Source organism: Petromyzon marinus, chromosome 43, assembly GCF_048934315.1.
Source record: "Petromyzon marinus isolate PM22_M1 ecotype Great Lakes invasive population chromosome 43, UKy_Petmar_22M1.pri1.0, whole genome shotgun sequence".
In the NCBI taxonomy this organism is placed as follows: Eukaryota; Metazoa; Chordata; class Hyperoartia; order Petromyzontiformes; family Petromyzontidae; genus Petromyzon; species Petromyzon marinus.
Window position 1 is genome coordinate 8,481,964 of NC_133709.1, and position 19,519 is coordinate 8,501,482.

At 43.8% G+C, this 19,519-nt stretch overlaps 2 protein-coding genes across 6 annotated transcripts in view; one reads left to right on the forward strand and one right to left on the reverse strand.

Annotated features, from left to right (window-relative positions):
• SPO11 (SPO11 initiator of meiotic double strand breaks) lies at positions 1–11,598 on the forward strand. 3 transcript variants are annotated; one of them, XM_032970383.2, is made up of 13 exons: positions 1–253; positions 1,986–2,099; positions 3,062–3,150; positions 3,784–3,850; positions 3,976–4,084; positions 5,041–5,127; positions 5,729–5,765; positions 6,346–6,455; positions 6,724–6,823; positions 7,364–7,401; positions 8,328–8,404; positions 9,251–9,362; positions 9,894–11,598. In XM_032970383.2, exons 1-13 carry the CDS (start codon positions 45–47, stop codon positions 10,011–10,013), a joined length of 1,269 nt encoding a protein of 422 aa, XP_032826274.2. In that variant the 5' UTR covers positions 1–44; the 3' UTR covers positions 10,014–11,598. The 3 variants fall into 3 exon arrangements, with proteins under 3 accessions (XP_032826274.2, XP_032826275.2, XP_032826276.2); XM_032970384.2 differs by lacking the exon at positions 9,894–11,598 and adding an exon at positions 9,653–9,890; XM_032970385.2 differs by lacking the exon at positions 1,986–2,099.
• LOC116951612 (uncharacterized) overlaps positions 7,271–19,519 on the reverse strand; it is a 20,862-nt gene continuing 8,613 nt past the window's right edge. For 2 of the 3 annotated variants that reach the window (XM_076073792.1, XM_076073789.1), the window contains exons 10-22: positions 19,411–19,502; positions 18,805–18,913; positions 18,107–18,277; positions 17,644–17,714; positions 17,082–17,249; positions 16,386–16,504; positions 15,910–16,111; positions 15,026–15,181; positions 14,354–14,402; positions 13,652–13,746; positions 13,319–13,476; positions 13,090–13,198; positions 7,271–11,301 (exon numbers count right to left, since the gene is read on the reverse strand). In XM_076073792.1, coding sequence (XP_075929907.1) covers positions 11,271–11,301; positions 13,090–13,198; positions 13,319–13,476; positions 13,652–13,746; positions 14,354–14,402; positions 15,026–15,181; positions 15,910–16,111; positions 16,386–16,504; positions 17,082–17,249; positions 17,644–17,714; positions 18,107–18,277; positions 18,805–18,913; positions 19,411–19,502 — 1,530 coding nt within the window. In that variant the 3' untranslated portion in view covers positions 7,271–11,270. The remainder of the gene's footprint in view (positions 11,302–13,089; positions 13,199–13,318; positions 13,477–13,651; positions 13,747–14,353; positions 14,403–15,025; positions 15,182–15,909; positions 16,112–16,385; positions 16,505–17,081; positions 17,250–17,643; positions 17,715–18,106; positions 18,278–18,804; positions 18,914–19,410; positions 19,503–19,519) is intronic. The other variant, XM_076073791.1, reaches the window with a different exon arrangement.

The window sequence follows — 19,519 nt, forward strand, 5'->3', positions numbered from 1 at the left end:
CCCACGCAGCGGTGGCCATTTCCCGCGTAGCGTAGCGACGGATCATGTCGCTCCCGCGCCTCTCGCGTGCCGAGGGACCCGGCGTCCTCCGTCCGCTCTCCGCCGCGGGCAACGACGGCTTCTTCGCTGCGCTGGACCAGCTCCGCCTCGCGCAGCTCCGCGCCGTTTCCACCACCACCTCGTCGTCGTCCTCGTCGTCGTCCTCCTCCTCGCCACAGCAGCCGGCGTTTGTCTCGACCCGCCGCCTCGGACGGTCCGTGAGCGGAATGAGTTCGCTCGGCCAGAATTCACGTCGCTGTTAAGGCCCCGGCGTCTTAAACACAGGTTGCATCAAATTATAATGGGCGAAGATAGGGAACGGGAAGCTTAAATGGGTTTCCTCGCGCCTACGGATTCTCGATGCCCTCGACGTTTTTTTTCCCTCGACTTTTTTACCTCGACTTTCTCACAGTAACGGGGGGGGGGTGTGTGGTGGTGTGGTGTTATAACGGCTTGTGAGAAACTCCACCAGTGAACGGAAAGACGAGGACATTGTATAACACTCCGAGAGAGGGAGCGGGGGGGTCATTAAACACGTTTGTGAATGCCTCTTTATATAGCCTGTGACTAGAAAACATTCGTTCCACCCACGCCCTTTCTCGCCTGGTTGTAACGTACATACTCTTTGGTTCTTTCGGTAAAGTCACGTAGTTTAGAAAAAATAAATAAGAAATCGCGGCGTTTCGATCACAACACAAGCAATCGTCGTCAGCTGAAAAGATACAGCGGTAGAACTGAACAAGAAAGGGCTGCTGCAACAAGAGGTTATATAGCGGTTTGAAGTGGGCGTCACCCAAGGATAAGTGGGCGGGGTCAGGAGTCCCGTCGCCGCACGCACGCACAGCAGCAGCTGCGTTAAAGGGACAAGAGAGAGATTGGTATGTTAATGTGAACGAGTATAATGGAAAATGAGCCCCATAGTCGCACACGAGCACCGTCGCCGCAGCTGCTGTACGGGGATAGTGTTGCCCCCTTACATGAGTAGGTTTTCTCTGGGTGCTCCGGTTTCCTCCCACTTGTATAATAAACATCTCATCATAAATTGGCTGAAAATATCTTAAAATAAAAACCGACTGCGGGACCCTCATGAAAAAGAGGCCTGGATAAATAAGTCAATTATTTTAATTATTCTTCTCTGAAAATAGGCCAGCGAGGTAGAGTGAATAGTGACTTTACATCTGGCCTCTCTGTGCTGTGATGAAGTCATTGCCCATGTCACCTACATTTCTTTTTAAGGCAGTGTTATTGACGTATGTGTTTTGAGAAAACCTAGATCTCACCTCTAAAAAAAGCCTATGTATACTGTTTTTTTTATCAAATGCCCTTCAAATCCCTCTCGTTCATGAAATAAAAACCTCACATTTGGAAAAAAATGCAGTTTCAGTGTTCTCCCCTCATGGTGGTTTTCTGCAAATGGTGCAAACAGCAAAAACATTTTTTTTTCAGTTTATAAGCTTACCTGGTTATGAATTCCTGCAGTCACGAAAGTCAAGATCTTACTTACCTGGTTAATTTATTTTTGAAATGAAGCACTCTTTACCAATGCCCAATTTATGACAGTTGGTATAGTTTTGCACCTTTATATGGTTGAAGATTTATGATTATACGATGGCTATTTAAATATATATTTCATACTATGATTACACAAGTACTGTGAATATTTGAACTCCATTTTATTTTTACCATATTTTATCCATATAAAAAAGTTAAAACCTATTTGATACATTTTCTTAAGGCGACCAGCCCAACTGATTCTTAAATGCAGAAATGTTAGATATGGAAAAATGCACAGTGGGAATGTAATAATGCGGTTTAATTGCACAAAAAATATAATGCTATAACCATAAAATCCGATGAATATTAAGGATAAGACTGCGACATTTTTACAATGGCAATTTACAATCTGGCTGTGGTGACTGAACCCACTGACATGAGGTTGTCTGCAGGGAGGAGGTGCTGAGGGCTATTGAGGATGTGGCAGGCGAGGTGCTGGCCTCCATCGCTAGGAAGCAGGCGCCATCGCTCTCATTTGTCTACCGGCACAGCTGGGCCACCGTGCGGTGAGCTGCACGTCAACGTGCCCTCAAAGGGTGCTTTCTGGCAATCGCAGTGGCCAATACCTCATTTTCCAATGCACAGGAAGCACCGCATTGTTTTTCCTTTGCAACAGCCGAGCCGTGCTATTGAACATCGCATGCAATGAACGAATTCAGATGTACGTAGGAGACGTGGTGACTGTCTCTTCACAGTGTATTGACATCACATGCAATGATCATGTCATTTATTCCACCTCAAACCAGACTCTGACATCTTGTGAGACCGGCGTAGAGTGTTATGGTTTGGCTCTCGCTCAGCATGGCAAATAGCTAGCAGAAATTAACTAGCTTGGCTCAAATGTGCCAGTGGAAAAGGGGTAAAAGAAACATATTGGGATAGAAAATGGCCTGCAAGTTGGCTCAGTCAGCAGTAAAGCACATGGCAGGTTAACTGGTTTCATCGTTATTAATACTCATCAGTGAACTCCAGCCTTGCTACCCTACTACCAATACGGTACTTAATATGCATGTAACGCCTCGATGTATCGATTAAAATTGATTTTTACCCTCAGGATACATCATGCTGTGCGTATGAGAAATGATATGCTGTAACATTTAGTAAGAAACAATACTGCAAATTATATTGTAAAACGAGGTTAATGAGAATCAAATGAAAAATGCAGTTCATCTATCAAATCACTGAAAGGGTGAATAGTTGAATGCCAAATACCTAGAGCTCTTTTACATGGCAAACCCACACTTTGAGGAAAATCAACAGGGGTTGTCATGTTGATACGCATCATATCATAGGAATGTGTAATTTCCAACACCGGCTCTCGGCTGTAAACTGGAGATGAGTACTGCCTCATGCTGAACAGAAAACCACCAACAGAATCGCTAAGGGTCCCATCTGTAAATGGTAAAATTACCCCATGTTAGCAATGTGCTTATGTGAAGGAACCACCTCACTCGCCGTGTGTCTTCAGATTCAATAAGGAGGTGGGGCTGCAAATGCTGCCTGAACTGGTGTTAAGGGAACAGAAGTTCACAATGCAATGCTCCATGTTGAATTTGTGTGAGTAGTGCACTCACAAGCACATTGCTCATCCAACCCGCCCCTTTTCAGTTTTCTTTTTTTAGCCCAGGTGATAACCCGTTGAGATTTGTTGTCTCGAGCAAAATAAACTGAAGCCATATTAGAATATATTTATATATACACACACCGTAAAATGTATTTACAATTCAGCTGGTTTTTTTATTTACCTCTTGTGCATGATGTTAAAGGGTCTTCAAAGTCTTTACAGCAGATAGCTTACTTTGAGTATCACCATTTCAAAAACATGTCCTGTAATTTAACTGTACGCAAATGTCTTTGCAAAAGTTAATGATATAATGCAGCCCTGGGTCCAAGAGACCCAGCATGACGTCTTTGGTATACTGTACATGTGACAGGCTCTTAGATGACCTAATACAAGACCTGTAACTTATTAGATAAAGGGATCAATAATTAATATTTGGTGACCAAATATACATGAATGCTTATATGGGTCTTGTTGACCAGTCAACTGAAACACTGTAGAGTAACATTACATACAGGGTTGATGTACTGTATTTCCGTTTCACGCTCTCATGATACAATACACTTGGTAGATGTGGCACCGTAAGTATCTTACTACTGTTTTGCCATGCCATACGATGCGTGTGTTAGGTATGACTATGAAAGTCCTGCACATGATTTACAATCTCGTGCAGACCAACCAAAACTCAACTAAGAGGTAAGCCAAGCTTCTATGTGTGCGCATTGATGCATATTTACATGCATGACGAAATAGATGACTGTAAATGAACGAGAATGTGTGCAAGTACCTTTGTGTGTATGTTTGTCTGGTTATGATTTTAGAGACCTCTATTACCAATACCCCACGGTGTTCAGAAGCCAGACCATAGTTAACAATATTGTGGACAACATCGCCTGTCTACTGAGGGTTCCTCGGGACTGTCTGCACGTGGTAAGAGGGTCTACAGTAGTAGCACGGGAGGGGGGGGGGGACCATCGGCTAAGATACAACCCGAAAACATAAAGCACTCTTATGTTGCAATTGACACGATGGACACCATTGCAAATGAGATGTTTCATCTCAAGGGATTATCCAGGTGAAATACTTTATCAAATAAAAAATGATGATACATGACAGGCATCTATGCATCATTTACTCGATTAAAATGCATTCTTACACTCGTCGAATTGTGCGTGTTTGAAATGGTAACTTACAATGTATGCAAAATATATACAAACTATTGTTAATTCTACATTTGGACTAATGGAGTAAAACACCATAAAAACAATACAAATGAGATGGTAAAACTGATATATTCTAAAAATGTAGTTAAATCGCAATCCTGAATTGTGACAATTCAGAAAATTGCTGGGGAGATCAATTATTTACATGTATTAGCAGTTACCCATCGAAGATGCATGTCGCAGGCTGTTTAAAATGTGTTTGAATCTTCCTTAAAAAGACAAAATTACTTGACAATATCAGCCAGGCACACTTTTATGATGTCCAGCAGTTGTACTCGTATACATTTTAAAATATCACTACAGTGATTTCCCGAGAGAGCTAAATTATTTCTCATGAACAAAGCTTCACACTCATCATACTGGACCACCTACAACTCACAGCTTAGGAACATATCTGCAAGATGAAAACTGTGTTTTGGGTTGGAACTACCTTTAAGGATAACTTCCATCACTCATCAAGGTCCTAGCCCTATCATTCATCCAATATATTTTCTCATTCTAGTTTACTTGCAATTTTAGTCTTAATGTTGGAAAATAAATGATTTTTTGTTATATTCCAATCAAAAGCCATGTAACCATAAACATTACACTGTTTATCTGATACAAACATATGTACACGTGGCCCAAATGGGTTCACTGTGATTGTCCAATGTCCAATTGCAGCAGTCCACCTCCAAGGGCTGTGTGGCCGGCAACCTTTGCTACATCGAGGAGGACGGAACAAAGATCTCCTGCACCTGCAGTTCTAATGTACGCACATATGGATGGGAGGCAGAGTAGGCTGGAGCTTGTCTTCTCATTTGCTCACTGATAGAGGTTGCAGTGAAAGTTGCTGTTGTGTAAAAAAAAAAACACTGCTGCCACCAGAGTTGATTTTGGCGAGGTGGCTCAGAGGTCAGAACTTTGAGCTAGCATTACTGAGATCATGTTTCCAAATCCAGATGGTTGCCTATGAATAAACCAGGTTCTCAGGTATAGAAAGCTGGTCTTAGCCCGGTCACCTCTGCAATGACTGGCTTAATTGCAGCTCTGAAAAAAATTTGGTTTGACTGTCAAGTGACAACCACTACTCTTGGTGGAAGAGTGTGTGAGAAAGTGCTGCCCCTATTATTTCCACCAGAAGTTACTTGAACTGGATGTTAGCTCACAGGTGAAGGTAATGGGCATGTTGTTGGGAATACCGTCATAGCCATGCATGGGGAAGGGCAATGTTGGAGTTAGGAATAGGGTTAGGGGCTACCGATTGGCAACATAAATATTTTCAAGAGCAGCAGTGCCAATGTCCACCACAGATTTTGTTTTATGTGAAGGTGGTCCAGTGTTGAAACTTGTCACTGTGTGCCAATTACAGGGAATGCTGGTGTCTAATAATGTGCATGGAATGCACAGTATCCTTTAATGCACAGATTATGTTGGACTTCCAAATACACGATTGCCTGTTTCATCATGTTGCGTACGTCTTTGGCCTTTTACATAGTAGTACAGCACCTTTGTAAATCCACTGCTGAATGAAGGCCTCCCCACACTATGCAAATCATGGAGGTAGAGTACAAACATGTCCTCTCATGCCCGCAACTTAGCAGTACTGTACTAACACACAATAATAACTAACACACACTTCTCCTATGACTAATATCCGAACATACGAATCCAGAATATTTCAGGGGTGCCGACTTAGTTTGACAATGGCATTGCACGATATGGCCACAAAGATAGATTTCTGGAATATATTCTAATTATATCTCAACACACTACAGAAACTATTAAGACATCCTTCCCACACAAATAGCCTAAGACTCATTAATCTTTATGGGTGCATCCAGCTCAAATATCCATGAAAAAAGACATCGGTATTGGTGAGCACTTCACATGCACACACATACACGTGTGCACTTGCATACACACATGCGTGTGCATGTACGCATGCACACGTAATGTAAGCGCGGACCTGCCTCCTGAGCCTCGTAGACCTGACGACACAGGCACGGTTCGTGCTTGTTGTGGAGAAGGATGCCACCTTCCAGCACCTCCTGGATGATGACTTCTGCAAGCGATTCCACCCTTGCATCATGGTTACGGTACCAAATCTTACAATCATGGCAGCAATAATAAAAGCCAACACACAAATACGGCACACTCACTGAAATAAAATAATTATGGAAAATCTAAACATTAATCTTAAGATTGATATACTGGTTACGCAAGCGGCCCTCAAAAATAAGATTGAAAACCTTTATTACGTAAATTCAAATCACTTCCCTGCTCCGGTTAATGGCATGATGACTGTTGCTGGTGGTTACCTGATGCTGGAGCCAGTGTAATCCATGTACTCTCTACGGAAACCAGGGGAAAGGCATCCCGGACCTGAACACTCGACTCCTGGTACGAAAGCTATGGGACACATTCCACATCCCCACCCTGGCATTGGTGGACGCAGATCCTCACGGTAAAAGGATGTGCTGAATTGCCCACGACATCTTGTTCAGCTGATCTGGTTGGTATATACGGGTGTCCCATCATCCACGCTCTACAATAGGGGTTAGGGGCTGAAAAACACTGGAAAACATCAGTGCATACTTGAAGGTGTTTTAATGTTCCTGCTGTCCAACTGAAACAAAATATGTAAAGTTTCTTGAAGAATGAGTGCTAGGCAGTGTTGTTTAATTCAAGGCTATTAGTATAAATTACATTCTTATGGTGGGAGTCAATTTATCCTTAACACAACAATTGCTGTTGAGTTGAATTTGACACTAAGTGTTGCTCATTTTACTGACTATATAGACGGGCTGACTAACCAGACCAATGCATACTCCCATCAGCATGAGAAAAGTACCTTCATTAAGTACATTTCTCGTATCATAACTCGGTTGTTAAAGTACAAACATGAACAAGATTTTTCAAGTCAAAGTTTATTTTGTTTCTACACAGTATAACATGCTGCAGTCTGAGCTAAGTATGAACATTTTAACAAAGTTTTGTTTTTCAGGATTTGAAATTATGACAATCTACAAGTATGGGTCCCTGGTAAGTGGATAAAAAACACATTTAACTTAATTAACATGACCACTAGACTTTCCAACCTCCGAGGATTTATTCGAAGGCTGGGAAAACTAGACATTAGATACAGGTCAAAATGAAGACTAAGAATATAAAAATGATTTTTTTTTATCAAGCATCACCATTTCGGAAGTTAAGAAAAACTACTAAACTTGTACGTTTCATATTCAGCTTAACCGAAATACACTTTTTCAAAAAAATGATACAATCTTTTGCTACACTTCACTCAGTGTGACCTGTAGGTACATGTAGGTACACCTAGACATACTCAGCTGCTATTAAGATTGGGTGGAACACGCTGTAATAAAATAGTGAATAACTCACACGTGCTAAGTTCACGTCATGGTGCAATTATTTAAATCAAGTTAATTGTATTAAGCGTTCACTCTTTGTATGTACGAACCTCTTTTGCACTGTACGTAGCCAACCATGCTAATCGGAGGTGCGGACACTTGTGCCCCATTAAATCCGGTTCCAATGAGCAATTAGTTGCACAACTTGGTTGCATGTAACTGAATTGCTTATATGTGGACGTCTCTGAAACAAGTTGCTAGCAGTTACACAATCTGTTACTTTTAGCAGAGGCAGACTCGAATTTCAAGCACTCTGGTCAGAAATTTGTAGCAAAGTATTTAATCACGTGTACATTTGCAAACTATAATTGGTTATTATAATCCTGATATGGGTGGAGGTGGAGCTAACCATAAAAAGGGTAGGGCTATGCTGCAAAAGACATGGCCAGGTGCACTTTAGCCACTCAGATGTGGAAAAAGCAGTTGGAAAATATTAAGTTGTGCAATTTCTGCTGCAATCTTGCACAAATGATCACTCAGGCATGGACTCAGCTTAAGCCTGCTTCTGGCTAACCCATACTTGTCCTGTTGTCCTTACAGTCCATGTCCTTCGATGCTGCCAACCTAACTGTGCCAACCCTTTGCTGGCTGGGTGTGCTACCCTCTGAAATAGAGAGGTGGGTCCCACGACTTGGCTTCATTTCACGTCTTGGGATTGTATCTATTACTGGGTGGAGGTAGATGATTTACCATCAACCCCCTTTTCAAACTGTCCCAATGTACTGGCCAGATCTGTCACCAAGTCACCTGGCCACTAAAAAATACAGTTTTTTTATCCAAGAAAGTCTCACCGAGTCTTAACACTCCTTTTCAGAAGGGTCCTGTTTCAGAATGTTTGGATACAAACTTCATAATTTAGTATGGTAAGAAACCAGGGTACCAGGAGAAAACCCATGCATACTCAGAGAATCTCACTCAAACACCACACAGATAGGTCAGCAACCTGTTTTCTGGACTGTATCATACTGCCATGTCCTCATCTCCATGCAGGTAGATGTCTCATGTGCAAGATTTGTGCATGATATATACCAAGTATCTTAAGTATAGACGTGCATTATAACCAACTACACTCAGCAACTACGCATATTCAGGTAAAATGCACTGAGTGTTGGTTATTGGTGAGCACCTGTGTGTGTCCGTTAAGTGGGGAGCGGTAAAGTGTAGTAGTTGGCACACTGCACGACGAACACAGAAATTTGAGTTGGATTGACGCTAATGGCCAGAAATCGATAACGAATATCTCAACCAGTCCTGGACCTCACCTAGGTTGACACAGCCTTAAGTACCGAGTACAGTGTGTAAACATCATCACTGGGGAGATAAAAGGTGGACAGGCGTGGTGTAGACCACACCATCTTAATATGCACCATGCTTCCCTTGATAGGTGCTCACGAACCGCATTTGCCTCAACAGCATGTGAAATGCTAGATGGGGGATATTTATCTTTATTCCCTGCTCCACAGGTGGAACATTCCCACAACTGTGCTGCTGCCACTCTCTGACAGAGACCAGAGGAAGCTGCGGGGGCTGCTGGGCAGGCCCTTCATGGAGCTGCACCCCGAGTGGCGGAATGAGGTTAGAAGCTGACCTCAGCGTCCCTCACAAACTGAAACTCGTGCCATGGCTACGAGCTTGCGTGATGAGCAAGCGTGTGTGCACAGGATTCCTTCACTGGTGGATTGTCAAACTGGATAGGGGTTTTCTAAAACTTTTAACCTGTTGCATAAGACACCTTAAAATTTACCATTAAGCAAAACAAATATTTGACTGCGTTCGCAGTGGTACACATGAACGATTTGTCATCAACACTGCCTTCTACTAAATCAACTTAGCCTGAAATTACCATTTGCAAATACCTCCCATAGGTTGACTCAGCTGGATATCAGTCCTTGGTGAAGGCCTCCGCCAAGTTAACGCAGCCTGGAATTACCACCGGAATGACCGCTGATAGGTTAATTTAGCCATAATTGAAACCAAGTCAGTGCTTTCTCGAGGTCCAACACAGAATTACCACCAGGTGAAAACTTCGACTGAGTCAATGTCACACACCAGCGATCGCACCTGCCAGGTTGACTCAGTCTGAAATGAGCGCGTCTTGTATTTCAGCTGGAAATAATGCAAGCACGTGCCGTGAAGGCAGAGATGCAGGCACTGGAGTCGGTCTCGCCAGGGCTACTTAGCCGTTACTACCTGCCCAACAAACTGCAATTTGGGGGGTGGCTGTGAGCAACTGCATCCGAGGTGGCTCTGGGCTGGGTGTAGCTATTGCAGGAACAAACCCAAAGGAACAAACATGTTTATATTTTAAAAGTACATTTGCTAGGTTTATGAAAAAAAGAATACGCTAGGTTATTTGTGTCCACTTGTTTTGAAAGATTCTCCAGAAAGAAAAAAAGATGACATTAAAGATAACTTGCTCTTCTCTGCTCTTATGAAGTGCTGTGAAACATATCAGTAGATTTGTGCCATTGTGAACTTTTATATCAATTATGATATAAATTAATCAAAATGTCAGGCATCTTATTTGTGGACATCTTGAATTTGTGTAAAGTATTTCTTTACCTTGATCGCTATCTGTCCTTGGAGAAGACTGCGACATCACTTTCATACATCTAAATACATCGGCGCAGCAATATCACTGGAATCTGAAGGAATTTCTAAACTTACTTTTCAAGAAATGTTCTTATTCATGAAGCTTTAAACTCATGTTGGATAATCCAACACACACCCTAGATATGCATCAACAGCTGTTTGAGTTTGCGTTGCGTCTTCCTTCAAAGATCCTGGAACAACACGTAATGTGGATTAAGTCACATTTAATTTAGAATGCTGTGGTTATAATAAAACGGTGATATGACTTAAAACGTGACTGCTTTGAGCGATCAATGAACCAAGATAATTTTAGTCAAGAGACAACTTCGTCACTGCTGCTCGTACAGTCACTAAATGTTTTACTCCAATCCTGTTAAGTATTTATGTTTATATATTTGGCTGTCAGACGATGGTCTCCTGTGGCTTTATGTCCTACACCTGCCAGATGTTTGTGCAGACCTCCTGTCTGGTCTGCTGTGTCCACAAGAGAACACGATTCCATCAAATACAAATGTCCCAGGCATGTGGATCCTAATATTCAAGCTGTTGTTTACCTTCTGAGTTAGGAGTCTGCAGCTGCTGTATCGCTCACTCAGTGCTCGACATTTTTTCCAATAAATTTGTTAACAGCTCATTATTTAATTTATATTTATAGCTCAGTGGCTCGGCTAAATAAAGCGTCGTATGCGCTCACACCCAACTCGAGTTGTACAGCTTTCCTGAAATGTTATGCATGCTCTGACCCTATTGTGTATGTTTACCAGAACCCTGTGTTGCAAGGTTCAGGAAGGTTGTATGTGCATCTGTTAACCATGTCTCAGTGAGACTACATTTACCATGGTTCATTTATGTGTTTACCATCATATGATGAGTACAGCAAGGGGTATTCCTTTAACCAGTGCTTGTAGATGGATCCTCCACGCTGTAGAGGACACACATACATACTCCGTCACACAAAAAAACTACAAGACAAAGATATTCTCTTTATCCCAGACAAGTTGTTGAAGTAAATACAAAACAATGTCGCATATCCAATCATCACATATATGCCCTGACCATTTAACTGCCCACGAGTGCAGTAATTATGTGTGCTGTGACTGTCATTTTCTTCGGATGTTCACAAATCCAACCTTTTAATATTCAGCAATGTATTCTTAGCCTCGCATACATTTACTTCTCAAACACTGTATTTCCCACGATTAAAGCAGTGTGTGCTTTATGTTTGTCCAGTGGCCTATTTGTGCATGGATTATCCATCATTCTATATATCTTCACACATCTGACATGTTCACATATCCACCTATACCTCGGTCCCCAGTGAGTCAGATATGTGACGTATAGTGTGGTAAGCAAGCACACCTTAAGACTATGACGCCAAATAACAGCAGTGTAGCTAGCACCACATCATAGCGATACATCACATCATCAATAAAGGAATGTAATGATTCACCCTACTATGATGCCATGAATTGCCATACGTCGGGGTCACAATTTAAGAGTTAAAAAAATGCTGGTTGTATAATTTGTACTGTTTCTATGTTATTGTCTGTTCCGTATGGTCACCCTCGCCTGTTCAATTATCCTAAAACAAATATTTTCATATAAACTGTACAAACAGTAACTACAATACATTTAAAACAAGCACAATTTTATGCATATCATAAACACAATACATTTGAAGCATTACATACCAAACATCAAGTCCTCATTTTAGTCTGGCACGGTTTCTTACGTGATAAGTGGAAGAGCAAGTGTCTAATTATTTGCATTTTTAACAAAAGGAACATTAGGGGCCGTCCATAAATGACGTCACGCACCTAGGGGGGGGTCAGACATTTGTGACGATGTGTGACGAGGGGGGGGGGCTTGAGAAATGTGACGTCACATCAAAATGCACAACTTTAAATAAATATAGACAACACGTTCTACTTAATTAAATAGACTTTTAAAGAAATGTTTTCTACTACAACATCAGAGTGCAGCGCCACATTAAATACGCACTACAATGACAATAGTTTAAAGCGATTTGAAGCATGGTTAATTTTTTTTGGGGGGGGGGTGACGTCATATTTGAGGGGGGGTCTGACTTTTTGTGACGCTGTGACGAAGGGGGGGGGGGGTCAAAAATCGTCCAAAATCGCGTGACGTCATTTATGGACGGCCCCTTAACAGCAAAGTGGTACCAGAACCAAAGCGTTATAAATAGGTCTCGATCTCACCATCACTCCTCATGACTGCATTGAGCAATCCAGCCATTTTGTGTCTTCTAGGCATGAAGCGGATATGTAGGAATTCATTATTTATTATGTGTTGTGTATGTTATGGGTTCACGTAACCACTGCAGACAGAGGTGCTACATTCACCGCAATGTAAAACATATGTATAATAATACTTATTTAACAAAAATATGTTTTTATCGTATTGTGATCCTGAATCAAGATAATGTATCTAATAATGAGGGGGGCAAATCATTACATGACTGAAGTCTACCGGTCATGAATATTTAGTATCCTTTGCTTAGACTAATTTGCCATGATCATCATCAGGTGCATGCAGTGTACAGTGGCTTAATTTACATGATTTAAAAAATGGTAATCAAAACAATGTGGGAGCGTGCGGATGTTGTCGGGATTGGAGTTGAGAAAAATTGGTTTACAGAGTCATCAGACGCTCTCAGCTAGATGTTGTCTGCCTCTGTTGCCTCTCGCACCTGCTTTCGCTGGGTTGGTCCGGCCGCTCCCAAACAACGTGCAATGGTGGTCTCTCCATTCCCTCCACAAACCCTGCACTCGCACCATCCATGGCCCCTGGTTGCCCATCTGCAGCAACAACGAAAGCCTTTAGGTTATGTAGGTGCATCTACAAGGCTGTACCAGTTTGCGTCTGTGAGTGTACATGTGTGTATGCACGTGTGAGGGTATGTAGGGAAGCGCAGGTGCCTATGGGGGTGTATGCATTGAGCCGCTGGTGCAGGTTGCGCAGCATGTATTTCAGGTGGGCAGTGGTGTCACGCTGCTCCATGCGCAGCAGGTCCAGCTGCCAGTGAATATCCAGCACCTCCTGGCACACCGATGACAGAGAGCCCGATGGAAACGACCTGCGCACACACGCACAGGCATACATACGTGCCAACACTTGCACACAGATACGTGCAAACACTTGCACACAGATACGTGCAAACACCTGCACACATATACGTGAAAACACATGCATTGACCCCATGAGCTACTCCATTCCCATCCGGTTCTGTGGGCTTGGAACCAGGGACTAACCGGGGAGACTGAGGCCTGGTGGTGAAAGACATCTCCTTGGTCCCTCCGTTTGTGTGGTCATCATGCACGTACTCCCAGAGTTCCTCCAGACCATCCTACCAGAAAAAAATAAATTAAACATTGCATCAGGTCGTCGTTTGAGGGCAATTCAACATTGAGAAGGCCCAGGGAATGTTTATACCACTTGCCCCAGACCAGCGGTAATTTTTTTGCACATATCCATCAAGTGTATTTTTATCTTAATCACTGATGATTGAGTGATGACTACGACTCCCCATAAAAGATCAAAGCATGGCGATTACAAGTCTCAATGAAGACGCAAACTACAATAATTTAGGAACATCACTGAGAGGATCAAAAATGGTAACTGGCAATATATGTACGTACAACGGTTCACCAACTCACTAATTGGCTGACCTGATATTATCGGGAGAAATAGTGCGCCTCTCACACTTGCATTTAATAACAAAGAGTGGCCTACATTTTTGACTGTTTTAGTTAAGACTAAAAATAAACAATACATTAAAACTGTCAATTGTGCTAAGATGGAATTCGTACTCAGGTAACTGAGATTACAGTGCAATAAGCAAATGATTGCACAAATGCACCGCACACATCTACACACGTAACAATGTATACATGTAGGCTTCTACACATAATACAATAATTCACACGCAGCACTAGCATCAGTGACATGCATACCTGGATTTCACACGCTGCCGTGAGCAACTCGAATTCTGTCTGTACCGCACTGCAATAAAAAAACAACACATGAGTCTACGATATGCTTTTGGGTGGTACCGTGTGTTCGTTATGTTGTCAGACGTTTCACTCTATATGCTGGGAGCTTCTTTAGCAAGTGGAACATTGGACATCATGCTGAACAACAAGCGGTACAACCCTAAATCAGAGAGCTATACGGCACAACCGTGAAAACTTACACGCTAATAAATATACGAGTCACTCAGAGAATGACAATAAGGTATTATTGCCAGTGCGCCCATACACTTTCAAAAATAAAACTTGTGCTGTTTTAGCAATCAGGGTAAATTTGTCCAAAGGTCCAAGTGGCCAGCAATAAACAGCGCGATTTTCATAAATTATATTTGTGATAGGCACCAATAATTTTCTTGAATTGATTCTGCTGATATTAATCTTGAGTGGATTGATGCCGGCAGGGGATCCTGATGGCGCATGACGGCTGGCGTCACCCCTCCAGTGTGTGTGGGCATGCCTTCGTCTGCTTCCGATTAATTTTAGGTTGATAACGGTGATGACAATGTTGAAATGTTGACGCTGATGACATTTTAGAGACGAGAGGAAAAGCGGCAGGCGAAGGTGGTAGGGAGGCCGTGCGTGCGTGCGTGCATGCACCGTTCGTGGCCGTAGAAGGCGTGGAGTGGCGAGCATTCGTTGTGCAGGAACCGGCGAGTGACCTCGCGATCCCCACGGAACAGCACGCTCTTCTCTAGCCCCAGCAGCACGCTGGCGCGCTGCATGTACATATTGGCACGCGGGTCCTCGCTCACACTGCACTCGAACACGCACCGTCACCACTAGTGTACCATGGTATAGCGGTGATACAATATACCATGCAATGACGTCCGCGATAATTGCATTGTCCGGTTTGCTGCATATCGTTATACCATGATTATCATTGCTCATTGAATTATCTTTTAGATATTTTATTTCCCGAAGAAAATAAGTACGAAATAACAAACCCCTAATAATTAATGTTCTAAATAAATAGCTATTATTTAGTGCTTTGCTAAATGTTTTGGCAGTCACTGATAGCATGGTTATATGAAGTAATTTTCTGTGTAACTGACAGCTTGTGTACTCATACATAGGTTGTAAACTTGCAATGATTCAAATATTTGTGGCAGGCTTATGGCAATTGAACTGTAGCTGAATAACTCAAGATTTTAAGTAAGAAATTCATTGTGATGCTCTTTTGTGTGCAGATCATTGATGATCAGGCTGCCACCATCAACTCACTGCACTTAATCATGCGGGTTATTAGGTGTAGTGGTCACTGCAACTTGTACCAGTTCAGATATCATTAACTGCAGATGCTAGCCAAGTCCAGGAATCTAACGCAAGTCCAAGGGTTTGTCGTGCAGTGAGTTAACCACTGCGCCACCCCGAATCATAACAATTCATAAAATCGTTGGCAGAGCAGTGGGGGCTGTTGTTAGAAGCAGAAATCAACATTGTTGAGGGCACGGTTGAGTGGGTTGAGAGCGCGGGGGTAGGACCTCTCGTAGGCGTCGTTGAGCATAGCCACGAAGATGTTGAGACAGACGATCGAGACGAGGCCCACGTAGGAGACGACGAGCAGCGGGGTCATGAGCGGCGCGTAGGCCAGCATGGCCAGCGCCTCGTATTCGTCTGTGAAGCCCAAGCGCAGCACTTGGAACGCCGTCATGTGGCCCGATGCCAGGGTCTGGATGCCAGAATCTACACGACGTGCCAACATCGTCAGCGATGTGCTTATCAGCAGCCTGACAACGACCACATCCTCATCTTTGCCACTGACACGCGAGCATCGTGAACAGTAATGACTCCGAGTGGTATGCGGAACAAGATAATGCGACCACAAGCTTAGGAAATTTAGAGGTAACATTTTCACTGACGCGCGAGTCGGGCACATTGCATTTGAACGGGCTTTCCCTCTCTCTGCGCAATAAGGTTATCAGCCGCTGTGACGTCGCCAGCGAGAAGTGAGGCTCACTGTGGAACACGAGTAGGAACGCGATGCTGTACGGCACAAAGAACTGCAGGAGGAGGAAGAGGAGCTTGAAGAAGTGGACGGCCATCTTGCCCAGCATCACGATGAAGGGGCCGATCACCCTGTGGCTCGCAGTAACCCACACATGTTCACACACATCACAGAAAAGATCCTCTGCATACCCTTTTACGGTTAAAGTGACGTTAGTAAGCAGCTTTTGAGGCAGGGACAGCACATGAACCGGTGGTGCAGTCGACACCACGCGAAGCCACCCATGTATCCCTATTACGGATGTTTTACAGAATGCACCATGTACCCATTTTAGACCGAGTCAACCAATGGGAGGTCCAGGACCGGTTCAGATATCACTCTCCACTGATGTTAGCCCAACCACACATACACCTACCCAGGAACTCCTGTGAAACTGATTTGTCCACTGACTATTCAGTGGTCGTCTAAGCAGTGACTGCTGTTCTTGCAATGAGTGAGAAGACATCTGCCTTGGACCCCAAGCGAGCACTTTTTAAGGCCGACACAACGTAAGGGGGTGTGGCCAGAACGATAGAAATTTAACCAAAGTCAACGGGCTCATAGTGAGGTTAACTAACCACTATACAACCGTTTTCCATACACTTAAAAATAAATGCAGACAAATTACACATCACACACAGACAAGCGCGTGTGTAAACTGGGTCCCACCAGAAGGACCGCATCTGCTTGAGGTTGCACATCCACAGCGGTACTATTGCCACGGCTGCCAGGCGCACGTGGGTGCGAGCGAGGGCGGCGCTCGGCCCTATCACGTCCGCCACATGTGTCACTAGCGCTGCCAACAGCGCCAGCAGCACCACCCAGTCCAGTACGTTCCTGCAACGGGGGACACAGGCACATAGCGCACACACACACAGGTGAAACACGGGCGGTTGAGAGACAGGTAGCCGAGGCACGTTGGGAGAAACAGGCAGGTGAGAGATATGCATACAAACAGAAGGAAATGTATGTCTGTGTATCCCTGTTTTCTTTGTAGCCATGAGTAAGAGTTTGGAACAAGACTGTGTGTACTGGGAAGTGGTATATGTATGAGAGATAGGGGAGGTGAGGACATAGAGGCATACTGTGTGGATCCGAAAAATATGAAAGAAGTGGGATGGGAGGAGGTAGGGGTCGCTGTTACGGGAATCGAACCATTGACTCGACACGCGGTGGGTCAGTAGGGAGCGCACTCACTGCTGTCAACCCAGCCTTCCAGCAGAGAGCTCACCAGTAGTCCAAGAAGTAGAAAGCCTGTGATTTTCTCAGCTTCTTCATCTGGTTCTCAAGGTAGATGCTCTCCTGAATGCAGCGGTAACCAAAGACAATTTGTACACCCAAAATACATCCAGGATTAATGCAGTGGGATAGCTATCGAGTGTGCAGGCGGTGCAATTTCACTGGGGCACATGGGCCAGTCTATATATCAATGTGTGGGCAAATTGCACAGGGGGCGGCCACAATTTATTCCTTATACCAGGGCCCATAGGAAACAAGCTAGCACATTATACACATTGGGACCTATGGACATATCAAACATATTAAAGAAACTAGAAAATCTAGACACTGGCACATTATAACACACTTGAGTACAGCACAAGGACACAAGATGACAATTAAGTCCATTGTAGACTGGGCTGTTGGGCTGGCCTGCAGGATTCGGAACGGAACGAGCACCCCCTGAATCCTCTAACCTCAGGCCAGCACGGGTGGCAGAAGCGGCGGTCGCTGCTGATCTCCTGGTACCGCAGCTCCTTCCAAGCAGCGAACGAGCGGCGAGAGGAGAGGAGCTGGCGCGCCTCGAGCACCATGCGCAGCAGAGCGTGAGACACGCACCACAAGGCGAGCGCCACCCGCCACCAGTCCTGGCCAAACCAACGGCTTTGTACGTTAACTTAATGGCTGCTGCTAAACGTTAACATGTCAACCCATACAGCTCTCCTCCAATGGGTTTTCAAATTGTAGTGTGTCGTTCAGCACGATATCCGACGCTTATCTCTCTCTCCTCTTCCGTCAGTTTGACATTTCATTCAATGTGTTGGAATGGAAGAAGCTCCAAGCAGGTCGAGCATAATGAGACTGAAGAAGCTCCCAGCACATGGAGCCGACCGTCACAATTCATGCCGAACAACACATTGCACAACCAGAAAACACATCACAGAGCTGTGTTTACATCAGCATTCACACCAGCGAGCTACAGCATGACTTTGAACATTTTGCTCCACGGGCCCGGACTAAAGAAGCTCTCAGTATGTGGGGATAAATCTCAGACATAATGCGAAAAAAACATGCAGTATATCCCGCAAACACATCATAGTGTGATGGGTACATGCGAGTGTTCATGCTAGTGAGCTGTGGCAGGCAGGTGCAGTGTGATGCGGGGCGGCCGTGCCTCAGGGAAAGTGTAGACGTGGCGACGGGGCCACGGCACGGCCACCAGAAGCACCATCCACGTCACGATGAACGCCATCTTGGTGGTCAAGGTCCAGCAGTTTCCTTTCCTGTGGGCGCACACATACACACATCACCATCGCGTAAATAGACAAATACATGTTTATATACAATAATGCAAGAGCCAATTGTCGGTGTATAATCAGTGCTTATTATACATGACGTGTACATTTCAGGAGTGTATATTGCATGTCATGACATATGAATAATAAATATGGACATTGACAAAAAATCTGAAACAAAAATTGATAAGCACACCATGAGAGGAACACAAGGATTTGAGAACATACGCAAGTTAAGAGGAACTAAATTGTCAATAAAAATAAGTTGGCCAATAGTGGCTGCAGGGGTCACATGAACCCATTACATACAACACACAAATTTAATAACATTTATTACTTAAACCATTATTTATGCAGCATAAGCTTAAGATATTATATTAATTGATAAATCAATAAGATTGCCACACCTCTCGGAGACACCGTCAGACTGGAGCCTCACAAAAGGAGAGAGAAACCTCTTAGATTAGATTATATGGAACACTTACAGGCCGTATGCATTCCACTTGACGTCGATGAACATGCGTACGACCGGGTGGTCCACGACCTCATACAGCCGTCTCATCACCACGAGCTCCAACTATCAACATCGACAAG

Coding starts and splice junctions, on each gene's coding strand:
- SPO11 (XM_032970383.2), top strand. CDS start 45: ATGTCGCTCCCGCGCCTCTCGCGTGCCGAGGGACCCGGCGTCCTCCGT. Junction 5,128..5,728: donor CCTGCACCTGCAGTTCTAAT/GTACGCACATAT, acceptor TGCCAATTACAG/GGAATGCTGGTGTCTAATAA. Junction 6,824..7,363: donor GGTGGACGCAGATCCTCACG/GTAAAAGGATGT, acceptor TTTGTTTTTCAG/GATTTGAAATTATGACAATC.